This window comes from Heterodontus francisci, chromosome 34, assembly GCF_036365525.1.
Source record: "Heterodontus francisci isolate sHetFra1 chromosome 34, sHetFra1.hap1, whole genome shotgun sequence".
NCBI classification, from domain to species: domain Eukaryota; kingdom Metazoa; phylum Chordata; class Chondrichthyes; order Heterodontiformes; family Heterodontidae; genus Heterodontus; species Heterodontus francisci.
In genome coordinates this window covers 19,732,119-19,756,127 of record NC_090404.1, presented here as the reverse complement: position 1 = coordinate 19,756,127, position 24,009 = coordinate 19,732,119, and the positions used below count along the sequence as shown (strand labels likewise).

At 46.2% G+C, this 24,009-nt stretch overlaps 2 protein-coding genes and 1 long non-coding RNA gene across 5 annotated transcripts in view; 2 read left to right on the top strand and 1 right to left on the bottom strand.

The window, feature by feature from the left end:
- LOC137348699 (uncharacterized) overlaps window positions 1-24,009 on the top strand; it is a 146,794-nt gene that overhangs the window by 13,464 nt on the left and 109,321 nt on the right. Inside the window, 8 exon segments of the mRNA XM_068013955.1 lie at window positions 13,061-13,232; window positions 13,314-13,499; window positions 13,907-14,023; window positions 15,613-15,720; window positions 16,424-16,517; window positions 17,502-17,576; window positions 17,692-17,803; window positions 18,350-18,401. Of these exon segments, the coding sequence (XP_067870056.1) occupies window positions 13,061-13,232; window positions 13,314-13,499; window positions 13,907-14,023; window positions 15,613-15,720; window positions 16,424-16,517; window positions 17,502-17,576; window positions 17,692-17,803; window positions 18,350-18,401 (916 nt within the window).
- Window positions 10,755-14,162, bottom strand: LOC137349176 (uncharacterized). Its single transcript, XR_010969269.1, has 3 exons — window positions 14,033-14,162; window positions 13,048-13,203; window positions 10,755-11,287 (listed from the first exon to the last, which is right to left on the bottom strand). It is a non-coding gene; the product is annotated as an uncharacterized lncRNA (long non-coding RNA).
- LOC137349149 (zinc finger protein 154-like) lies at window positions 14,342-20,471 on the top strand. 3 transcript variants are annotated; one of them, XM_068014555.1, is made up of 3 exons: window positions 14,342-14,421; window positions 15,720-15,835; window positions 18,877-20,471. In XM_068014555.1, exon 3 carries the CDS (start codon window positions 18,974-18,976, stop codon window positions 19,841-19,843), a length of 870 nt encoding a protein of 289 aa, XP_067870656.1. In that variant the 5' UTR covers window positions 14,342-14,421; window positions 15,720-15,835; window positions 18,877-18,973; the 3' UTR covers window positions 19,844-20,471. The 3 variants fall into 3 exon arrangements, with proteins under 3 accessions (XP_067870656.1, XP_067870657.1, XP_067870654.1); XM_068014556.1 differs by lacking the exon at window positions 15,720-15,835 and having other exon boundaries at window positions 14,352-14,421; XM_068014553.1 differs by lacking the exon at window positions 14,342-14,421 and having other exon boundaries at window positions 15,105-15,835.

Below are 24,009 nucleotides of genomic sequence, written 5' to 3'. Positions count from 1 at the left end.
TTCTTATCAAGTTTTTATTATCAGGTTAGGCCTTTATTCATTGGAGTTTAGAAGAATGAGAGGTGATCTTATTGAAACATATAAGATTCTAGGAGGCCTTGACAGGGTAGATGTTGAGAAGATGTTTCCACTGGTGGGGGAATCTCGAACTAGGGGACATAGTTACAGAATAAGGGGAAATACATTGAAAACTGAGATGCGAAGGAATTTCTTCTCTCAGAGGGTGGTGAATCTCTGGAATTCTCTACCTCAGAGAGTTGGGGAGACTAGGTCACTAAATGTATTTAAGGAGGAGGTAGTTAGATTTTTGAAATCTCGGGGAGTCGAGGGTTGTGCGGAGCAGGCCCAAAAGAGGAGTTGAGGCCTGGGACAGATCAGCCATGATCTTATTGAATGGCAGGGCAGGCTCGAGGGGCTGAATGGCCTACTCCTGCTCCTACCTCTTGTGTTCTTGTGTCAAGATCTGACAGTTACTCGATCCATCAGAACCTGAATATCATCAACCTTTGAAAGTGGAAGGAAAAAGGTTTTTCAGTTCCATCTGTGGGAAAAGATTTCCGGTATCAGTGTGACTGGAAAAGCACAGAGATACACAAAGCCCTGGATAGTCCAAACCTGGAGCAGTGTTCAGTTCTGGGAACACACCTTAGGAAGGATATATTGGCTTTGGAGGGAGTGCAGCGTAGATTTACCCCAATAATACATGGACTCCAAGGGTTAAATTATGAGGAGAGATTACACAAATGAGTCATAGTCATTATGGCACAGAAGGAGGACATCCAGCTTTTTGATTCCATGCCAGCTCTCTGTAGAGCAATGCAGTCAGTCCCATTCCTCCGCTCTATCCCTATAGTCCTACAGGTGTTTTTGCAAATATCCATCCAATTTCCTTTTGAATTCATCATCTCTGCTTCTACCACCCTCTTAGGCAGCGTGTTTCAGGTCATTACCACTCATTGCATTAAATTAGAATCACAGAATTGTTACAGTGCAGAAGGAGGTCATTGGGCCCATCGATTCTCCGAAAGAGCAATTCACTCTGTTCCATTCCCCCACCTTCTCCCTGGAACCCTTCACATTCTTCCTTTTCATATAACAGTCTAATTCTGAACTGCTCCCAATGTAAGTACATCCCTCCTTAAGTAAGGAGACCAAAACTGTACACAGTACTCTCGGTGCAGTCTCACCAATTCCTTCCATTGAACCTGCCTCCACCACACTCTCAGGCAATGCATTCCAGACATTAACCACTCGCTGTGTGAAAAAGTTTTTACTCATGTCACTTTTGCTTCTTTTTACCAAATACTTTAGATTAGAGATACAGCACTGAAACAGGCCCTTCGGCCCACCGAGTCTGTGCCGAACATCAAACACCCATTTATACTAATCCTACACTAATCCCATATTCCTACCAAATATCCCCACCTGTCCCTATATTTCCCTACCACCTACCTATACTAGTGACAATTTATAATGGCCAATTTACCTATTAACCTGCAAGTCTTTTGGCTTGTGGGAGGAAACCTGAGCACCCGGAGAAAACCCACGCAGACACAGGGAGAACTTGCAAACTCCACACAGGCAGTACCCGGAATCTGTGCCGCCTCGTTCTCAATCCTTTCACAAGTGGGAACAGTTTCTCTCTCTCTACTCTGTCCAGACCCCTCATCATTTTGAATACCTGTATCAAATCACCTCTCAGCCTTCTCTTCAAGGAAAACAGCCCTAACTTCTCCAATCTATCTTCATAACTGAAATTCCTCGTCCTGAAACAATTATCATGAATCTTATCTGTACTCTCCAAAGCCCTCGCGTCTTTCCTGAAGTGTGGTGCCCAGAACTGGACGCAATACTCCAGCTGAGGCCGAACTAGTGTCTTATACAAGTTCAACATAACTTCCCTGATTTTTGTACTCTATGCCCCTAATAATAAAGCCCAGGATACTGTATGTTTTATTAACCGCTCTCTCAACCTGTCCTGCCACCTTCAATGATTTGTACACAAATACACCCAGGTCCTTCTGCTCCTGCACCCCCTTTAGAATTGTACCCTTTATTTTATATTGTCTCTCCGTGTTCTTCCTACCAAAATGAATCACTTCACATTTCTCTGCATTGAAATTCATCTCTTTCTTTCCAGGAATCAGACTAGTGAATCTTCTCTGAACTGCTCCCAGTGCAAGTATATCCTTCCTTAAGTACGGAGACCAAAACTGTACACAGTACTGTCGGTGCAGTCTCACCAATGCGCTTTACAGTGAAGCAAGCATTCCCTACTTTTATCCATCACCCTTGCAATAAAGGACAATATTCCATTTTCCATCCTAATTACTTGCTGTTCCTGCATGTTAACGTTTTGTGATTCCCGTACAAGGACACCCAGATCCCTCAGTACCACAGCATTCTGCAGTCTCTCTCCATTTAAATAACATTCTACTTTTCTAATCTTTCCACCAAAGTGGACAACCTCACATCTTCCCACATTATACTCCATCTGCCAAATTTTTTCCCACTCATTTAACTGTCTGTATCTCTTTGCAGACTCTTTATGTCCTCATAACTTGCTTTCCTACCTATCTCTGTATCGTTGTACCTATCTCAAATCTGGCTATAATCCACTCAGTCCCTTCATCCATGTCCTTAATATAGTTCAGAAGTAGTTGAGGCCCCAGCATTAATCCCTGTGGCACTCCACTAGTTACAGTTTGCCAGCCTGAAAATGCGCCATTTATCCTGACTCTGGTTCCTGTTAGTTAGCCAGTTCTCTGTCTGTGCTAATAAATTACTCCCAACATCATGAGCTCCTATCTTGTGTAATAACCTTTTATGTGGCACCTTATCGAATGCCTTTGGACGTCCAAATACACTACATCTACTGGTTCCCCTTTATCCTTATATCCTCAAACAACTCTAATAAGTTTGTCAAAGTTGATTTCCCTTTCAGAAAACCATGGTGCCTCTGCTTGACTGTATTATAATTATCTAGATGTCCTGCCAGTTCCTTAATAATGTTCTCCACCATTTTCCCGATGACAGATGTTAGGCTATCTGGCCTGTAGTTTCCTGCTTCCTCACTCCCTCCTTTCTTGAATAAGGGCATTACATTTGTGGTTTTCCAATCCGCTGGGACTTTTCCGGAACCTAGAGATTTTGGAAGATTACAACCAATGCATCTACTGTCTCTGCAGCCACTTCTTTTTAAGGCCCTAGGATGCAGGCCATCAGGTCCAGGGAACTTGTCAGCCTTTACTCCCAATAGTTTTCCGAGTACCTTTTCTCCGGTGCTGGGCATTCACAAAATTATTACTGCTCAGAGTGAGGCCATTCAGCCCATCGAGGCTGCCCTGGCTCTCCAAAGGAGCACTTTACCTCGTGCCCCTCCCCTGCCTTCTCCCCATAACCCTGCACACTCTTCCTTTTCACATGACAATCCAATTCCCTCTTAAATGCCTTGATTGAACCTGCCTCCACCACACTCTCAGCCAGTGCATTCCAGATCCTAACCACTTGGTGTGAAAAACTTTCTCCTCAAGTTGCCATAGCTTCTTTTGCCAATTACCTGAAATCTGTGGCCTCTTGTTCTCAATCCTTCCACCAGTGAGAACAGTTTTTCCCCATCGACTACATCCAGACCCCTCATAATCTCTCCATCTTTTCTTCTCCAAGGAAAACAGTCCAAACTTCTCCACTGTCTGGGCCTTGGTCCTTCCCCTGGGATTCTCAGTATGAACAGGGTGGGATGTGTTTTGAGACAGAATGTCCCAGCTCTCCGCCCTGGGATTTTCACTATGAACAGGGTGGGATGTATTTTGAGACAGGATGTCCCAGCTCTCCACCCTGGGATTTTCACTATGAACAGGGTGGGATGTATTTTGAGACAGGATGTCCCAGCTCTCCACCCTGGGATTCTCGGTATGAACAGGGTGGGATGTGTTTTGAGACGGAATGTCCTAGCTCTCCGCCCTGGGATTCTCAGTATGAACAGGGTGGGATGTGTTTTGAGACAGGATGGCCCAGCTCTCCGCCCTGGGATTCTCAGTATGAACAGGGTGGGATGTGTTTTGGGACAGGATGTCCCAGCTCTCCCCCTTGGGATTCTCAGTATGAACAGGGTGGGATGTGTTTTGAGACGGAATGTCCTAGCTCTCCGCCCTGGGATTCTCAGTATGAACAGGGTGGGATGTGTTTTGAGACAGGATGTCCCAGCTCTCCACCTTGGGATTCTCAGTATGAACAGGGTGGGATGTGTTTTGAGACGGAATGTCCCAGCTCTCCGCCCTGGGATTCTCAGTATGAACAGGGTGGGATGTGTTTTGAGACAGGATGGCCCAGCTCTCCGCCCTGGGATTCTCAGTATGAACAGGGTGGGATGTGTTTTGGGACAGGATGTCCCAGCTCTCCGCCCTGGGATTTTCACTACGAACAGGGTGGGATGTGTTTTGAGACAGGATGTCCCAGATCTCCACCCTGAGATTCTCAGTATGAACAGGGTGGGATGTGTTTTGAGACAGGATGTCCCAGCTCTCCACCCTGGGATTCTCAGTATGAACAGAGTGGGATGTGTTCTGAGACAGGATGTCCCAGCTCTCCACCCTGGGATTCTCAGTATGAACAGGGTGGGATGTGTTTTGAGATAGGATATCCCAGATCTCCACCCTGGGATTCTCAGTATGAACAGAGTGGGATGTGTTCTGAGACAGGATGTCCCAGCTCTCCACCTTTAAAGGGACAAGGAGAGGACAGCTGGGCTGAATATTGCTGGTTTATGACATCACTGCGTTGTCTAGTAACCAACCTCCCTGAGTACTGCTTATTATGGGTTGGGTTTAGCTCTGTGCTGTTACAGGAAAGGAAACAGGAGTAGGATTGAGCTTTGTGGAGCCCAGGATTAACAGGGAGAGATACAGGTTCAGTTTCTACCTTATAGAGTGAGAAATGTCATTGTACTGGACACTCTCTGTCCCACAGTACCTTTATCCGGGGGGAGGGGTGAGGCTGATGGGATTGTGTTCCCTGCTGTAGGTGAATCTCCAGGAGAGGGGGGAGAGGGGAACCAGTGAGTCTGGAACTGAACCCAGCCAGAGTCTGTACCCTCAGGGGGAGAGAGGAACCAGTGAGTATAGAAACGAAGGAGGAAGACGAGTGAAAAGTAAGGAAAAATACTGGAATTCCTGTGTTTTTGATTTCAGCACAGGGAGGAGGGAGAGTGTGCGAGACGGGGATTTGCAGATTTAGGGGAAGAAGAGAGGAAAAATGTTCCCTAGAAACGAGAATTCTGTTCTGAATTTCTATCCTGTACTGACAGTGATGACATTTGTAGACTACTTTTACAGGGGGGTTAGAAGGGGGTGTTTTTCAGATAGGAAACTCAAAGCAAACATCTCGTCAAGATCTGATAGCGTCACTCAATTGATCAGGATCTGATAGCGTCACTCAATTGATCAGGATCTTAATATCACGAGGCTTTGAATGTGGAAGGAGAAATCTTTGTCTGTTCTGTCTGTGGGAAAAGATTTCAAACATTAGTGTGACTGGAAAAGCACCGAGACACACACACCCGAGTGAGCGTGTTCCAGTACACTGACTGCGGAAAGAGCTTTCACCAATTACACCGCCTGAAAAAAGTGACACCATTCACAGCAGGGAGAAACTGTGCATGTGTTTTGTGTGTGGATGAAACTTTAACTGATTGTCCTAGTTGGCGAAACAGAAGGATACCTGCACCACGGAAAAAAACATGGAAATGTGGGGACTGTAGAAGAAGGATTTAATTACCCATCAGAACTGGAATCTCATCTGCTCAGTTAGACTCGGGAGAGGCCATATACCTGCTGCGTATGTGGGAAGGGGAGACTCACTCATCCATGCTGTAAAAACACCAGTGAGCTCTCATGTCACTGCAGGTGTTGGATTCTGCTGTTATTGCTGTTGTTAATCACATCCAACAACTTGCCTCCATATTGTGTTTTTAACATAATAAAACATTCCAAGGAGCGTCATCAAACAAATATTGACAAGGAGCCACATAAGGAGAAATTAGGGCGGATGACCAAAAGCTTGGTCAAAGAGACAAATTTGAAGGAGAGTCTAAAACAAGAGAGAGACAGAAAGTTTTAAGGAGAGAATTTCAGAACTTAGCAACTAGGCAGCTGATAGCATGGCCACCAATGGTGGAGCAAACAAAATATGGGATGTGCAAGAGGCTAGAATTGGAAGAGGAAGATATCTCGGAGGGTCGGAGGGCTGGGGGAGATTACAGAAATAAGGAGGGGCGAGGGCATGCAGAGATTGAAAGCAGGGGAATGGGAACCGAAATTGTAGTTCCAGTGTACAGGATGTTGAGAGTAGTGAGGTCAGGGATAAGGTTACAAGGATGCAAGAGGGCACTGGCAAGCAAGAACTTGGTTTAAAGTGTGTCTACTTCAACGCCAGGAGCATCCGGAATAAGGTGGGTGAGCTTGCAGCATGGGTTGGTACCTGGGATCTCGATGTTGTGGCCATTTCGGAGACATGGGTAGAGCAGGGGCAGGAATGGATGTTGCAGGTTCCGGGATTTAGATGTTTCAGTAAGAACAGAGAAGATGGTAAAAGAGCGGGGGGGTGTGGCATTGTTAATCAAGGAGAGTATTACAGCGGCAGAAAGGACGTTTGAGGACTCATCTACTGAGGTAGTATGGGCCGAGGTTAGAAACAGGAGAGGAGAGGTCACCCTGTTGGGAGTCTTCTATAGACCTCCGAATAGTTCCAGAGATGTAGAGGAAAGGATAGCGAAGATGATTCTCGACAGGAGCGAGAGTAACAGGGTAGTTGTTATGGGGGACTTTAACTTTCCAAATATTGACTGGAAATACTATAGTTCGAGTACTTTAGATGGGTCAGTTTTTGTCCAGTGTGTGCAGGAGGGTTTTCTGACACAGTATGTAGACAGGCCAACCAGGGGCGATGCCACATTGGATTTGGTACTGGGTAATGAACCCGGCCAGGTGTTAGATTTAGATGTAGGTGAGTACTTTGGTGATAGTGATCACAATTCGGTTAGGTTTACCTTAGCGATGGGCAGGGACAGGTATATACCGCAGGGCAAGAATTATAGCTGGGGGAAAGGAAATTATGATGCGATTAGGCAAGATTTAGGATGCGTAGGATGGGGAAAGAAACTGCAGGGGATGGGCACAATCGAAATGTGGAGCTTATTCAAGGAGCAGCTACTGTGTGTCCTTGATAAGTATGTACCTGTGAGGCAGGGAGGAAGTTGTCAAGTGAGGGAGCTGTGGTTTACTAAAGAAGTTGAAGCGCTTGTCAAGAGGAAGAAGAAGGCTTATGTTAGGATGAGACGTGAAGGCTCAGTTAGGGCGCTTGAGAGTTACAAGCTAGCCAGGAAGGATCTAAAGGGAGAGCTAAGAAGAGCAAGGAGAGGACACGAGAAGTCATTGGTGGATAGGATCAAGGAAAACCCTAAGGCTTTCTATAGGTATATCAGGAATAAAAGAATGACTAGAGTTAGATTAGGGCCAATCAGGGATAGGAGTGGGAAGTTGTGTGTGGAATTAGAGGAGATAGGGGAAGCATTAAATGAATATTTTTCGGCAGTATTTACAGTAGAGAAAGAAAATGCTGTCGAGGAGAATACTGAGATTCAGACTACTAGGCTAGATGGGATTGAGGTTCACAAGGAGGAGGTGTTATCAATTTTGGAAAGTGTGAAAATAGATAAGTCCCCTGGGCCAGATGGGATTTATCCTAGAATTCTCTGGGAAGCCAGGGAGGAGATTGCAGAGCCTTTGTCCTTGATCTTTATGTCGTCATTGTCGACAGGAATAGTGCCGGAAGACTGGAGGATAGCAAATGTTGTCCCCTTGTTCAAGAAGGGGAGTAGAGACAGCCCTGGTAATTATAGACCTGTGAGCCTTACTTCGGTTGTGGGTAAAATGTTGGAAAAGGTTATAAGAGACAGGATTTATAATCATCTTGAAAAGAATAAGTTCATTAGCGATAATCAGCATGGTTTTGTGAAGGGTAGGTCGTGCCTCACAAACCTTATTGAGTTTTTCGAGAAGGTGACCAAACAGGTGGATGAGGGTAAAGCTGTGGATGTGGTGTATATGGATTTCAGTAAGGCGTTTGATAAGGTTCCCCACGGTAGGCTATTGCAGAAAATACGGAAGTATGGGGTTGAAGGTGATTTAGAGCTTTGGATCAGAAATTGGCGAGCTGAAAGAAGACAGAGGGTGGTGGTTGATGGCAAATGTTCATCCTGGAGTTTAGTTACTAGTGGTGTACCGCAAGGATCTGTTTTGGGGCCACTGCTGTTTGTCATTTTTATAAATGACCTGGAAGAGGGTGTAGAAGGGTGGGTTAGTAAATTTGCGGATGACATGAAGGTCGGTGGAGTTGTGGATAGTGCCGAAGGATGTTGTAGGGTACAGAGGGACATAGATAGGCTGCAGAGCTGGGCTGAGAGATGGCAAATGGAGTTTAATGCGGAAAAGTGTGAGGTGATTCACTTTGGAAGGAGTAACAGGAATGCAGAGTACTGGGCTAATGGGAAGATTCTTGGTAGTGTAGATGAACAGAGAGATCTTGGTGTCCAGGTGCATAAATCCCTGAAGGTTGCTACCCAGGTTAATAGGGCTGTTAAGAAGGCATATGGTGTGTTAGCTTTTATTAGTAGGGGGATCGAGTTTCAGAGCCACGAGGTCATGCTGCAGCTGTACAAAACTCTGGTGAGGCCGCACCTGGAGTATTGCGTGCAGTTCTGTTCACCGCATTATAGGAAGGATGTGGAAGCTTTGGAAAGGGTGCAGAGGAGATTTACTAGGATGTTGCCTGGTATGGAGGGAAGGTCTTACGAGGAAAGGCTGAGGGACTTGAGGTTGTTTTCGTTGGAGAGATGGAGGAGGAGAGGTGACTTAATAGAGAGATATAAGATAATCAGAGGGTTAGATAGGGTGGATAGTGAGAGTCTTTTTCCTCGGATGGTGATGGCAAACACGAGGGGACATAGCTTTAAGTTGAGGGGTGATAGATATAGGACAGATGTAGGAGGTAGTTTCTTTACTCAGAGAGTAGTAGGGGTGTGGAACGCCCTGCCTGCAACAGTAGTAGACTCGCCAACTTTAAGGGCATTTAAGTGGTCATTGGATAGACATATGGATGAAAATGGAATAGTGTAGGTCAGATGGTTTCACAGGTCGGCGCAACATCGAGGGCCAAAGGGCCTGTACTGCGCTGTAATATTCTAATTCTAATTCAAAGTAAGTATTTTAAAAATAAGGCATTGCTTGACCAGAAGCCAATGTAGTCCAGCGGAGAAAAGAGTGATGTGAACAGGATTTGGTGTGTGTTCGGACATGGGCAGTGGAGATTTGGATGACCTCATGTTTATAGAGGGTAGAATGCGGGAGGCCAGCCAGGAGTGCATTGGAATAGTCCAGTCTAGAGGTAACAAAGGCATGGATGAGAGTTTCAGCAGCAGATGAGCTGAGGTGGGGTAGAGTCGGGCAATGTTAGAAGTGGAAATAGGTGGTCATAGCGATGGGACGGATATAATGTCAGAAGCTCATCTTGGGGCCAGATAGGGCACCAAGGTTGCGAAACATCTGGCTTAGTGTCAGTTGCCAGAGAGATGGAGTCGGAGGCTCGGGAATGGATTGTGGAGTGGAGACTGAAGACAATGGCTTCAATCTTCCCAGTATTTAATTGGTGGAACTTTGTGCTCATCACCACTGGATATCAGACAAGCAGTGTGATAATTTAGTCGATAGAGGTGGTGGTGAGGTAGAGCTCAGTATGACCAGTGTACATGTGAAAACTAACTGTGTTTTCAGATGGTGCTGTTAAGGGGCAGCATGCAGATGAGGAGAGGAGGGGGCCAAGGATAGATCCTTGGAGGACACCAGAGGTAACTCTGCAGGAGTGGGAAGAGAAGCCATTGCAGGTGATACTCTGGCTATGAGTAGATAGATAAAAATGGAACCAGGAGGGTGCAGTCCCACCCAGCTGGATAACAGTGGAGAGGTGTTGGAGGAGGATGGTGTGGTCAAACCATATCAGAAGCTGCAGACAGGTGGAGAAGGATGAGGAGGGAAAGTTTACCTTTGTCACAGTCACATAGGATGTCATGTGACTTTGATTAGAGCCATTTGTGTACTGTGACAAGGGGAGAAACCTAATTGGAGCAATTCAAACACGGAGCTCTGGGAAAAATGGGCACAGATTTGGGAGACAACAAAACATTCAAGGATTTTGGAGAGAAAAATGAGGTTGGCAATTGGGGTTTAGTTGCAAGGACAGTGGAATCATGTTTATTTTATTTGAGGAGGGGATGATAGACGATTTAAAGGAGAGCGGGATAGTACGTGAAGAGAGAGAACTATTAACAAAATCATCTAACATGGGGAAATTGGCTGGTCAGCAGTTTAGTGGGAATAGGGTCGAGGGAGCAGGGGGTGGGTCTCATGGACAAGATGAGCTCAGAGAGGGCCTGAGCGGAGACGGGAGATAAACTGGAGGAAGATGTAAGCTCAGGGCTCAGACAGGGGGTTTGGTTTAGAGGCAGTTTGGCCTGGGGTGGGGGGCAGTGGAAGGGAAGGAAGCAGCAGAGGCAGCTGATCTCAATCTGAGTGACAAAGAAGACCATGAGCTCCTCACACTTGTTGGAGATGAGGATGGAGGAGACAGGGGAGAGGGAGAGCACTTCAAAAGCAACTAACTTGTGTTCGAGATATTAGAAAGACTCCAAACAGTGTGTTTAACACGGTGCTGATTTATTTGACATTTATCCAGAATATTCACCCCTGTAACTGGGCTGCAGTTTATCAACATCTGCAGCACCAAACCCCAATTGACATGGTTCAGCTCTGGATGTGATTAACAGAAGAATCCAACCATTGTAGTTACTTGTGAACTCGCTGATGTCTCAGCAGGTCGGATGAAGTAGCGAATCCCTTTGCACACTCTGAGCAGGTGAACGGCCTCCCCTCATTATGACCGCGCCAATGAGTCTCCAGTTCAGGCGGGTAATTGAATTCCTTCCGACACTCCCCACGTTTCCATGGTTTCTCCCCATCCTGACTGCACTTGTGTTTCAACAGACCAGATGATCGGCTGAAACCTCGTCCACACACAGAACACGTGTCCGGTTTCTCCCCACTGTGATCGGGGCCTTTTTTCTTCCAAGTTCAAAATTCTAACATGCGCAGATCACAATAAATTGGGTAACTCCATCAGTTCTTGAAGAGATGTTTGCTTTGAGTTTCCCAGCTGCAAATCCTCCCCTTCTGAAACCCTGTGAAATTGATTTAAAACAGGAAAAAAAAGTGAGAAAACCTACAAAAACACAAAGGCAGGTTCTGAAATGGAGCTGAATGAATCTGGTAATTTGTGGGGCCTGGACCGATGGATGGGCGGGCAGGCAGACGACAGACAGGCAGGGAGTGAAGGAGAGGGATTTTATATATCTACAGCTCAACCACTCAACTTCCACCATCTAGAAGGACCAGGGTAGCAGGTGTATGTGAACACCATCACCTCCAAGTTCCCCTCCAAGTCACACACCATCCTGACTTGTCTGAAATCCAGTACTGGATGAACAGAAACTTTCTCCATTTAACTACTGGGAAGTATGAAGCCATTATCTTCAGTTCCTGCTACAAACTCCACTCTGTAGCCACTAACTCAATCCCTCTCTCTGGAAGCTGTCTGAGGCTAAACCAGACCATTCATAACCTTGGTGTCGTATTTGACCCTGAGAGGAGCTTCCGACTGCCGATCGGTGCCATCACTCAGAGCGCCCATTTCCACCTCAGTAACATCGCCAGGCTTCACCACTGCCTCAGCTCATCTGCCTCTGAAACTTACATCCATGTATTTATTACCTCTCAGCTTGACTATTCTAACACACTCCTGGCCGGCCTCCCACATTCTACCCTCCATAAACTTGAGATCATCCAAAACTCTGCTGCCTGTGTCCTTACTCGAACCCAGTCCTGTTCACCCATCACCACTGTGCTCACTGGCCTACACAGACTCCCAGTTGAGCAGCAGCTCAATTTGAAAATGCAGATATAAATAAAACCAAAAGACTCCAGATGCTGGCAACTTGAAATAAAAACAGAAAGTGCTGGAAGCACAGGTCTGGCAATGTCCATGGGGAGAAATACAGGTTTCATCAGAAGTGAAAAATGTTCATCCTTGCTTTCAAATCCCTCCATTCCCTCGCCCCTCACTATCTGTATAATCTCCTCCAGTCCTACAACCCTCCGAGAGATCAGGGCTCATCTAATTCTGGCATCTTGAGCATCCCTGATTTTCATTGCTCCACCACTGGTGGCCATGCCTTCAGCTTCAAGGCCATAAGCTTGGAAACCCTTCCCTAATCCTCGCTGTCTCTCTACCTCACTTTCCTTGTTTTAGACACTCCTTAAAACCCACCTCTTTGATCAAGCTTTTTGTCACCTGCCTCAATATCTGCTCATGTGCCTCAGTGTCAAATGTTGCTTTGATAACACTCGTGTGAAACTCCTTGGAACATTTTATTACATTAAAGGCACTATATAAATACAAGTTGTTGTTAACTTGGACATATATCACCATTCCGAAGAAGGGTCACTGACCCGAAACGTTAACTCTGCTTCTCTTTCCACAGATGCTGCCAGACCTGCTGAGTGAATCCAGCATTTCTTGTTTTTGTTTCAGATTTCCAGCATCTGCAGTATTTTGCTTTTATATATCACCATTCCTTCATCATCACTGGGTGAAAGTCCTGTAACTCCTTCCCTAACACCATTGTGGGAGCACCTTCACCACACGGACTGCAGCGGTTTAAGAAGAAGGCCCACCATCACCTTCTCAATGGGCAACTGGGGATTGACAATATATGCTGGTCTGGCCAGTGACACCCATATCCCAAGAATGAAGTTTTAAAAATCTGTAAATGTAAAATGGATTAAAAGCCTCTATAGAAATACTTGCTATTAAAACAATGCTCTTAGAGTCATACAGAATTAACAGCACAGAAGGAGGCCATTCAGCCCTTTGAGTCCATACCTTTACAATGTAGGTGGTGTCCATTTAGCGACCTCATCTCCCGTGGAATCTACCTCCCTCGACAGTCTCACATTGGAAATTGTTGGACCTGACTGGGCTCAAAAGTACTCGGGATTAAAGCCAGCAGCTGCTCCTCCATCTCCACTCCAGATCAAACTGATGCAACAAAAAGACCGACACAGGTGGTCAGGGACCGACTTCCACATCCAAAACCCACCCCAATAAAAACTGGCTCTTAATTGGCCCATCTGTATTTCTCGACTCAGTTCTGTGAGCATTATCTGCAATAATAAAACAAAAACAAAATACTGCGGATGCTGGAAATCTAAAACAAAAGGAGAAAATGCTGGAAATGCTCAGCAGGTCGGCATCATCAACGTTATAGGCGCATCGAACCACCGGAGCCTTCAGCCTGGAACTTGGAGTGGGAGAAGGAGGAATAATGAAGAGAGGCAACACAGTCCAACACTCACAGAAACCTACAATCCACCAACATTACCAGGATAGGGAGACAAGAGTTTAGAAACACTCAGCAACACGACTCCAGTAAAAGATCCCAGGAGGAAAAGAAGGAGCAGTGTGTGTACCTGCCCTGATATCCCCCTCCCCAGGCCTGTCAGTCAAACCCAACACTCCTCCCAGTCCACAGCTCAGCCTATCAGCTTGCAGCTTCCTGCACCTTGAGCCAGCCCTGCCCAGGTGTGGCCCAGTCCAAGGGGAGTCTTTGTGGAACCAGGGAGTGGGGGAGGGGGGACCTCCTGCCCTGTGCTGTGTCCCAAATGGTTCCTCCCTCCCCTCCCCCAGGCCACTTTATAACTGAGCTCAGTTTCCTTTAAAGTTTTGCCCTTTGATGTTACAGTTTATTAATCCTTAGTTCCTCCAAACCGGGTGTTTCTGAAAGTCACCCGCCGGCTCCATTCCTCCCCTGGACCCGCTGTGGATCGACACGACCACCGCCGTTCAGTTCTGATGAAAGGTCACTGACCTGCAGCATTAACTCTGTTTCTCTCTCTGAGTCCCAGCACTTCCACCTCCATTCAGCTCCAGCACTCACAATGCGCATGTTCCAAACACTGTGCCGCAATGTGCCTGCGCACCCGCCAGCGACCCCTCACCTGACAGCTCACAAAGCCCGCCTGATTGACGGAAGATCGGGACCAATAGCAAGAGGGCGCGTTCCCACCCATTTCCGTGCCGCAAGCCCCGCCCCTCACCCACTCCGATTGGCTGGAGGATCCATCACCCGATCGGTCCTCCAACCCCGCCCCCGCTCTTCCTATTGGTCCGGAGCTGCCGTCAATCAGCCAGGCCAGGTGGTGTGAGCTGAGCATGCGCGGTCGGTAGAGTCCGAGGCAGAGAGCGCGGTTCCAGCAGGTGAGAGGGAGGCGGGTTAATAAAGTCCGGGGCTCGCAGGCTGCAGACACACCGAGTGCGGAGCCAGGAGACAATCTAAACAGGGAGATCACAACAAACAACAAGATCAACCCACAGCCGCGGCTTCCACCGCTTCCCTCCGGCCCGAATCTCAACAAAGAGCAGAGACTGTCCCAAAATCCAGGAGAGGCAGGGAGCGTCTCTAAATGGAGACTGGTCAGGGAGCGTCTCTAAATGGAGGAGAACTGGAGACTGGTCAGGGAGCGTCTCTAAATAGAGGAGAAATGGAGACTGGGTTGGTACTGGGGGAGCTTCAGAAACACACAGTATGGCCATAAGCCCGTTGAATAACTTCCATGTATCATATTTGCATTTACAGGGTTTTCTCCTGGTAACAGACCAAGGTTAACGGCCGCAAGCTTTCCAGCTCTTTTGGAGGAATTGAGGATTAATAAACTGTAACATAAGAGGGCAAAACTTTAAAGGAAACTGAGCTCAGTTATAAAGGGGCCTGGGGGAGGGGAAGGGAGGAACCATTTGGTCCCCCCTCCCCCACTCCCTGGTTCCACAAAGACTCCCCTTGGACTGGGCCACACCTGGGCAGGGCTGGCTCAAGGTGCAGGAAGCTGCGAGGCTGAGCTGTGGACTGGGAGGAGTGGGGGGTTTGACTGACAGGCCTGGAGAGGGGGATATCAGGGCAGGTACACACACTGCTACCCCTTTTCCTCCTGGGATGTTTGCTGGAGTCGTGTTGCTGAGTGTTTTTAACTTTGTCTCCCTATCCTGGTAATGTAGGTTGATTGTAGGTTGCTCTCAGTGTTGAACACAAGAAATAGGAGCAGGCATAGACCATATGGCCCATTGAGCCTGCTTAGCCACTCAAAACGATCATGGCTGATCTTGGGATTGAACTCCACTTTCCTGCCCACCTGCCCCTTGATTCCCTGACAGACCAAAAATCTATCTATCCCAGCCTTAAATGTATTCAACGATGGAGTATCCACCTCTGGGGTAGAGAATTCCAAAGATTCACAACCCTTTGAATGAAGTAATTTCTCCTCTATATTTCCTCTCAGGACAGTGTGCAGCAGGGTGCATGCACAACCATCCTTGGTCAGGAAGCAGGAGGAGAGAATGTTCTGAATTTCAGTCTGAACTGACAATGATGACTTTTGTAAACTCCTTTTACAGGAGCTTAGAATGGGAGGATATACACGCAGCAATCTCAAACCAAGTGAAATGTTCTGAATTTCTATCCTGGACTGACAGTGATGGCTTTTGTAAACTCTTGTTTGCAGGGTATTAGAAAGGGAGGATTTGCAGATAGGAGGCTTAAACCAAGCATCACAGCAAGATTTGACAGAGTGACTCGATTCATCAGGACCTGAATATCATCAGCCTTTGAATGTGAAAGGTTTGTCTGCTCTGTCTGTGGGAAAAGATTTCAGGTATCAGTGTGACTGGAAAAGCACCTAGATACACAAAGCCCTGGTTAGACCACACCTGGAGCACTGTGTTCAGTTCTGGGCACCACACCTTAGGAAGGATATATTGGGCTTGGAGGGACTGCAGCGTAGATTTACCTGACTGATACCTGGACTGCAAGGGTTAAATTACGGGGAGAGATTACACAAATGAGTCAGTCATTATGGCACAGACGGAGGACAGTCGGACCATCAAGTCAATGCTAGCTCTCCGCAGCAATTAAGTCAGTCCCATTGCCCTGCTCTAACCCCGTAGTCCTGCAGGTTTATTTCCCTCGTGTGCCTATCTAATTTTCTTTTGAAATCATTGATTGTCTCCGCTTCCACCATCCTCATAGGCAGCGAGTTCCAGGCCATTACCACTTGCTGCATAAAAAAGTTTTTCCTCACATCCCTCCTCTATCTCTGGCCCGAATCCTTAATCTGTACTCCCTAGTCTTTGTACCGTCAGCTCATGGGAATAACTTATCCTTGTCTACCTTATCTAAACCTGTCATAATCTTGTACACCTGTACTAGATCTCTCCTCCACCTGCATTTCTGCAAGGAGAACGACCACAGCCTCTTCAACCTAATCCTGAAGCTAAATTCCCTCATACCAGGAGCCATTCTGGTAAATCTCCTCTGCTCCCTCTCAAGGATCCACACATCCTTCCAAAAGTGTGATGATCAGAACTGGATGCAATAATCTAGTTGTGGCCAAACCAGAGATTTATAAAGGTTCAGCATAACCTCCCTGCTTTTGTACTCAATACCTCTATTTTTGAAGCCCAAGATCTCATACACTTTGCTAACTACTCTCTCAATAGGTCCTGCCACCTTCACGGATTTATGCACATGAGCCCCCCTTAGGTCCTTCCGTCCCTGCACGACTGTGTCATTAAGTAAATATTGCCTCTCCCTATCCCTTGTGCCAAAATGCATCACCTCACTATGAGAGTTGTATTCCCTGGCATTTAGAAGATTAAAAGTTGATATAAACAAAATTTTTAAGATATTAATTGGAACTGATCAGGTAGGTAGAGAGAAACGATTTCCACCGGTTGGGGAATCTAGGACTAGGAGACCTAGTGTAAAACCTAGAGCCAGACTTTTCAGGAGTAAAGTTAGGAAACACTTCTGCACGCAAAGGGTGGTAGAAATTTGGAACACTTCCACAAACAGCAGTTGATGCGAAATCAATGTTAATTTTAAATCTGACATTGATAGATCTTTGTTAATGGATATGGGGCAAAGGTGGGTATATAGAGTTACGTCACAGATCAGCCATGATCTCATTGCCTGGTGGAACAGGCTCGAGAGGCTAAATAGACAACTCCTAGAATCATAGAAACTTACAGCACAGAAGGAGGCCATTCAACCCTTTGAGCTTGTGCTGGCTCTTTGAAAGAACAGTCGTGCTTAATCCCACACACCCACTTGTTTGTAAGCCTGTAAGTTCCTCGTTCTCAAATACCTGTCAACTCCCTTTTAAAATTACTGATCGAATCAGATTCCATCAGTATTTCAGGTGGAACGTTCCAGATCCCGACAGCTCTCTGTTGGTGCAGAAACTGCTGAACTCAATGTTAAGTCCAGAAGGTTGTAAATTGCCTAGTCGAAAGATGAGCTGCTGTTCCTCGAGCTTCCATTGATCTTCATTGAAACAGTGCAGGAGGCCGAGGACAGAGAGGTCAGAGTGGGAGTGGGACGGTGAATTAAAATGAGAAGTGACTGGAAACTCAGGGTCATGCTTGCAGACTGAACAGAGGTGTTCCTTAAAGTGATCACCCAATCTGTGTTTTAAGTCTTCCAATGTCGTGAACGGTGAATATAATATCCTAAATTTAAGTACAAGTAAACTATTGTTTGGTTTCATCTCACAAACCTTGAGAATAGCCCAAAGGAAGATTTTGAAGAGTAAAAGTTACAATGTAAAGCAAACCAGTTGCCAGAATATTAAATTCCACCCCAGCTATAAAGAATATTAATTATCAGCAGATATAAACCCCAGCTGTCAAAATGGAAATAGTTCACAAGTGACCTGCAGGTGTTGTATTCTGCTGGTACTGCTGCTGGATGTGACTCACACCAGCAGTACCAGCAGAGTGCAACACCTGCAGTCATTTGTGAACTTGCTGGTGTTCCCAGCAGGTCGGATGACTGAGTGAATCCCTTCCCACACACGGAGCAGGTGAACGGCCTCTCCCAGCTCAGGCGGCTAATTGAATTTCTTCTCTCGGTCCCCACATTTCCACGGTTTCTCCCCAGTGTGACTGAACCTGAGATTCGACAGGCCAGGTGATCGGCTGAAGCCTCGTCCACGCACGCAACGTTTGCACCGTTTCTCCCAGCTGTGAACGGGGATGTTTGCTTTCATGATCAAAGGCCAGTGATGTTCAGGTCCTGACAAATCAAGTGACTGTTATCAGATTTTGATCTGATGCCTGATTTTATCTGTTACAGTTCACTGGGATGTAAACAGTAACCCTGGCACTTACCAACACCTTCAGCAGAGGTAGAAACCCACTGTGTGCAAAGTGAGAATAAAATCAATGTCTGTAAGTCCTCTTCTAATACCCTCTAAAAGGAGTTTACAAAAGTCATCACTGTCAGGACAGACAATTCGAGTTTCTATGGAACATTTTTTCCTTTCTTATTTCCCAAAGCTGTAAATCCCCGTCCCACAAACTCTCCCTCCTCCCTCTGCTGAAACCCATGCAACGATCTACACCATCTCTTTCCTCCACTGCCAGTTTTCTCCCTCCCTCTACTCTGACTGGGTTCAGTTCTCCAGCCCCCCTGTGTGCAGAGTGAGAATCAAATCAATGAGTCAATGATTTGCTCTCCCGGTCACTGGGACCCTGAAGCCCCGCCCACTCTCTGTTCTGGTCCCACAAGTTACCAGATTCATTCACAATTTCGCAACCTATCTTGATGTTTTTGTGGGTTCTCGCTCACTCCCTTTTTCCTGTTGTAACTTCATTTTGCAGGGTATTAGAAAGGGAGGATTTGCGGACGGGAAACTCAAACAAAGCATCCCGTCAGGATCTGACAGAGTCAGGATCTGAATATCATCGGCCTTTAACCATGGAAGCAAAAAGCGCTGTTCACAGCGTGGAGAAACCGTACACGTGTTCTGTGTGTGGACGAGGCTTCAGCCGATCCTCTGGCCTGTCGAATCACAAGTGCAGACACACTGGGGAGAAGCTGTGGAAATGTGGGGGCCATGAGAAGGAATTAAATTACCCGTCTGAGCTGGAAACTCCACAACACAGTCACACAGGGGAGAGGCCTTTCACCTGCTCAGAGTGTGGGAAGGGATTCACTCAGTCATCGAACCTGTTGACACACCAGCGTGTTCACACTGGGGAGAGGCCGTTCACCTGCTCCGAATGTGGGAAGGGATTCTCGCATTCATCCACCCTACTGACACACCGGCGATTTCACACTGGGGAGAGGCCATTCACCTGCTCTGAGTGTGGAAAGGGATTCACTCATTCATCCGCCCTGCTGACACACCAGCGAATTCACACAGGGGAGAGGCCGTTCACCTGCTCTGTGTGTGGGAAGGGATTCATTTGTTCATCCCACCTGCTGACGCATGGGCGAGTTCACACTGGGGAGAGGCCGTTCACCTGCTCTGAGTGTGGGAAAGGATTCACTCAGTCATCCAACCTGCTGAAACACCAGCGCATTCACACTGGGGAGAGGCCGTTCAGCTGCTCTGAGTGTGGGAAGGGATTCACTCATTCATCCACTCTGCTGATACACCAGCGACTTCACACTGGGGAGAGGCCGTTCACCTGCTCTGTGTGTGGGAAGGGATTCACTCAGTCATCCAAGCTGCTGATACACCAGCGAGTTCACACTGGGGAGAGGCCGTTCACCTGCTCTGAGTGTGGGAAGGGATTCACGCATTCATCGAACTTGCTGAGACACCAGCGACTTCACAGGTGAATGCAAGGATCAGATTCTGCTGTTGCTGCTGTTAATCACATCCAGGACTGACCCATGTTCATTCTGACAGTGGTGGTTTATTTCTGATGTCGGTTGCCCCTCTTGGACTGCGCGTGTGCCCCACAACATCTCATTCATGTGTGAATAGACCATCATGTCTGCAAACCTCATTTTTAATTTAAATCCACTCAGTAAATGTACTGAACAAAAGATGAAGAATAAACAAATCACAGGCCAATCCTGCAGCTCAATATCGACAGGAGAAAGTCTGTTCTTTAGTTTGAGAATGAGGCTGTTTAAGCTCTGAATGTTTGTAAGCACCAGCAAACTTGAGCTGTTTGATGGACAGGCTGTTCACAGCTGTTAACATGTCAGATATTGATGGAATTACTCTTAAAGTAAACTCACCAATTTATAACCTCAGACTCCGGTCCCTGCTGTAATTAATACTCAGAATCCATTAGTGCTGATTTACAGTCAATCACTGAATAGTCTGGTTAATCTTTACTTATTTTGTGAAATACTCTCCCTATTAGTGCTCAACTGCTGGATAACTCTGATTACATTTCTATGTGTTTATACATGTCTCTAAAGTGTCTGTGTGCCCAGATTTAACTAAGTTGTGATTCGTAACCAATAAATGATGTTTTGGACATGACTTGTATTCTGGTATCTTGGTGATTTGTCAAGAAAGATTTAATTCACTCACTCAGCAGCTTGAGAGGAACCAGACTGAGGTTTAATGAACATAAGAAATAGGAGCTGGAGGAGGCCATTTGGACCTTCGAGCCTGTTCTGCCATTCACCAAGATCATGGCTGATCTTCTACCTCAACTCCACCTTCCCGCACTATCCCCATATCCCTTAATTCCCTCAGTACCCAAAAATCTATCAATCTCTGTCTTAAATATACTCAACGACTGAGCATCCACAGCTCCCTGGGGTAGACAATTCCAAAGATTCACAACCCTTTCAGTGAAGACATTTCTCCTCATTTCAGTCCTAAATGTCCGACCCCTTATCCTGAGACTCGGTGTTCTAGATTCCCCAGACAGGGGAAACATTTTCTCAGCATCTACCCTGTCAAGTCCCTTAAGAATTTATTATGTTTCAGTTAGATCACCTCTCATTCTTCTAAACTCGAGGGAATATAGGCCGAGTCTACTCAATCTCTCCTCATAGGAGGAGATGGATCATAATGGGGTTGCTGTAGCAGAGTGGTTATGTTACTGAACTAGTAATCCAGAGACCTGGACTAATGATGCAGAGACATGAATTCAAATCCCACCACGGCAGTCCAGGGATTTAAACTCAATCAATTAAATAAATCTGGGATAAAAAAGCTAGTCTCAGTAATGGTGACCATGAAACTACTGGATTGTCCTAAAAACCCACCTGGTTCACTAATTTCCTTTGGGAAAGGAAATCTGCCATCCTTACCCGATCTGGCCTATGTGTGACTCCAGACCCACTTAACTGCCCTATGAAACAGCCTTGCAAGCTACTCAGTTATAGTCAAGGCGGCACAGTGGCACAGTGGTTAGCACCGCAGCCTCACAGCTCCAGCGACCCGGGTTCAAATCTGGGTACTGCCTGTGTGGAGTTTGCAAGTTCTCCCTGTGTCTGCGTGGGTTTCCTCCGGGTGCTCCGGTTTCCTCCCACAGCCAAAAGACTTGCAGGTTGATAGGTGAATTGGCCATAATAAATTGCCACCAGTATAGGTAGGTGGTAGGGGAATATAGGGACAGGTGAGGATGTGGTAGGAATATGGGATTAGTGCAGGATTAGTATAAATGGGTGGTTGATGGTCAGCACAGACTCGGTGGGCCGAAGGGCCTGTTTCAGTGCTGTATCTCTAAATCTAAATCTAAAAAATCAAGGAGGTGACTCACCACCACCTTCTCAAGGACAATTAGGAATGGACAATAAATACTGGCCTTTCCAGCAACACCCACATTCTGTGTATAAATAGAACAATTGTCTCATCCCAGGACCCAGACTAGTGAACCTTCATTGCATTTCCTCAAGGGCAAGTATGTCCCTCCTTAGGTAAGGAGACCAAAACTGCACACAGTACTCCAGGTGGAGCCTCAACAATGTCCTGTATAATTGTAGTGAGATTTCATTACTACCCCAATCTGTTTGCAATAAAAGCTAACATCATTTGCTTTCCTAATTGCTTGTTGTATCTCTATGTTAACTTTGTGATTCATGTACAAGGACACCCAGTCCCTCCGAATGCAAACATTTCTCAGCCTCTCACCATTCATAAAAAATTCTGGGTTTTTTTCTTATCGAAATGGCTAACTTCACACTTCACCACATTATATTCCAATGCCATGTTCTTGCCCACTCACCCAACCTGTCTATATCCCTCTGCAGTCTCTTTGTGTCCTCCTCATTGTTTACTTTCCCACCTCGCTTTGTTTCATCAGCAAACCTGGATACATTACATTCAATCCCCTCATCTGAGTCATTAATACAGATTGTAAATAGCTGAAGCCCAATGACTGATCCTTGCGGTACCCTGCTAGTTAAAGCCTGCCAACCTGAAAATGGCCCATTTATTTTATTTTATTTTTAATTCATTCATGGGATGTGGGCGTCACTGGCTAGGCCAGCATTTATTGCCTATCCCTCTGGTGTGGCACCTTATCGAATGCCTCTTGGTCCTTGAAAATCCAAATATACGACTGGTTGCCCCCTTATCCACCTTACTAGTTACATCCTCAAGAAACTACAACAGATTTGCCAAACATGATTTCTCTTTCATAAGTCCATGTTGACTCTGCTTAATCACATTATGATTTTCTGAGTACTCTGTTACCAAATCCCTATTAACAGATTCAAGAATTTTACTAGTACTGATGTTAGACTAACTGGCCTATAATTCCCCGTTTTCCCTCTTCCTCCTTTCTTGAATAGTGAGGTTATTTTTGCTACCTTCCAATCCTTGGGAACTGTTCCAGAACATAAAGAATTCTGGGAGATCAAAGCCAATGCATTCACTATCGCTGTAGCTACCTCTTTTAAAACCCTAGGGGGCAGGTCGTCAGGTCCAGAGGATTTGTCACCACTTTGTCCCATTAATTTCTGATCAAAGGTCATTGACCTGAAATGTTAACTCTGTTTCTCTCTCCACAGATACTGCCAGACCTGCTGAGTATTTCCAGCATTTTCTGTTTTTATTTTAGATTTCCAGCACCTGCAGTATTTTGCTTTTGTATTAGTGTTTAATTCACTGCCACTTCTCTTCCAGGATTGCCCACCTTGAACAAGTTCTGCTCTTCTCTCTTCTACATTGTTCACCTCCATTGCTTTCTATCTCCCTTCTTCTGTTTGATCAGGCGTTTACCAAAACATGTTTTCACAGCCACTTCTCCTTCATAGAGTCACACAGCACAGAAACAGGACCTTCGGCCCATCGTGTCCGTGCCAGCCATCAAGCACCTAACTATTCCAATCCCATTTTCCAGCACTTGGCCCGTAGCCTTGTATGCTATGGCGTTTCAAGTGCTCATCTAAATACTTCTTAAATGTTGTGAGGGTTCCTACCTCTACCACCTCTTCAGGCCGTGCATTCCAGATTCCAACCATCCTCTGGGTGAAAAAACTTTTCCTCAAATCCCCTCTAACCTCCTGCCCCTTGCCTTAAATCTATGCCCCCTGGTTATTGACCCCTCCGCTAAGGGAAAAAGTTTCTTCCTATCTAGCCTATCAATGCCCTTCATAATTTTGTATACCTCAATCATGTCCCCCCTCAGCCTTCTCTGCTCCAAGGAAAACAATCCTAGCCTTGCAGTCTTCGCTACCACAGAAAGCAGTTGAGGCCAAAACATTGAATGTTTCCAAAAAGGAGTTAGGTATAATTCTTGAGTCTAAAGGGATCAAAGGATATGGGGCAAAAGCCGGAACAGGTTACTGAGTTGGATGATCAGCCATGATCATAATGAATGGCGGAGCAGGCTCGAAGGGCCGAATGGCCTACTCCTGCTCCTATTTTCTATGTTTCTTCATAGCTGAAATGCTCCAGCCCAGGCAACATCCTGGTGACCAGAACTGTACACAGTACTCCAGCTGTAGCCTAGCTAGAGTTTTATACAGCTACTGTCTCTGGCTCCAATTTATTCCATGTAAATTCCAACTGAAATTCCACCCTTCATGTT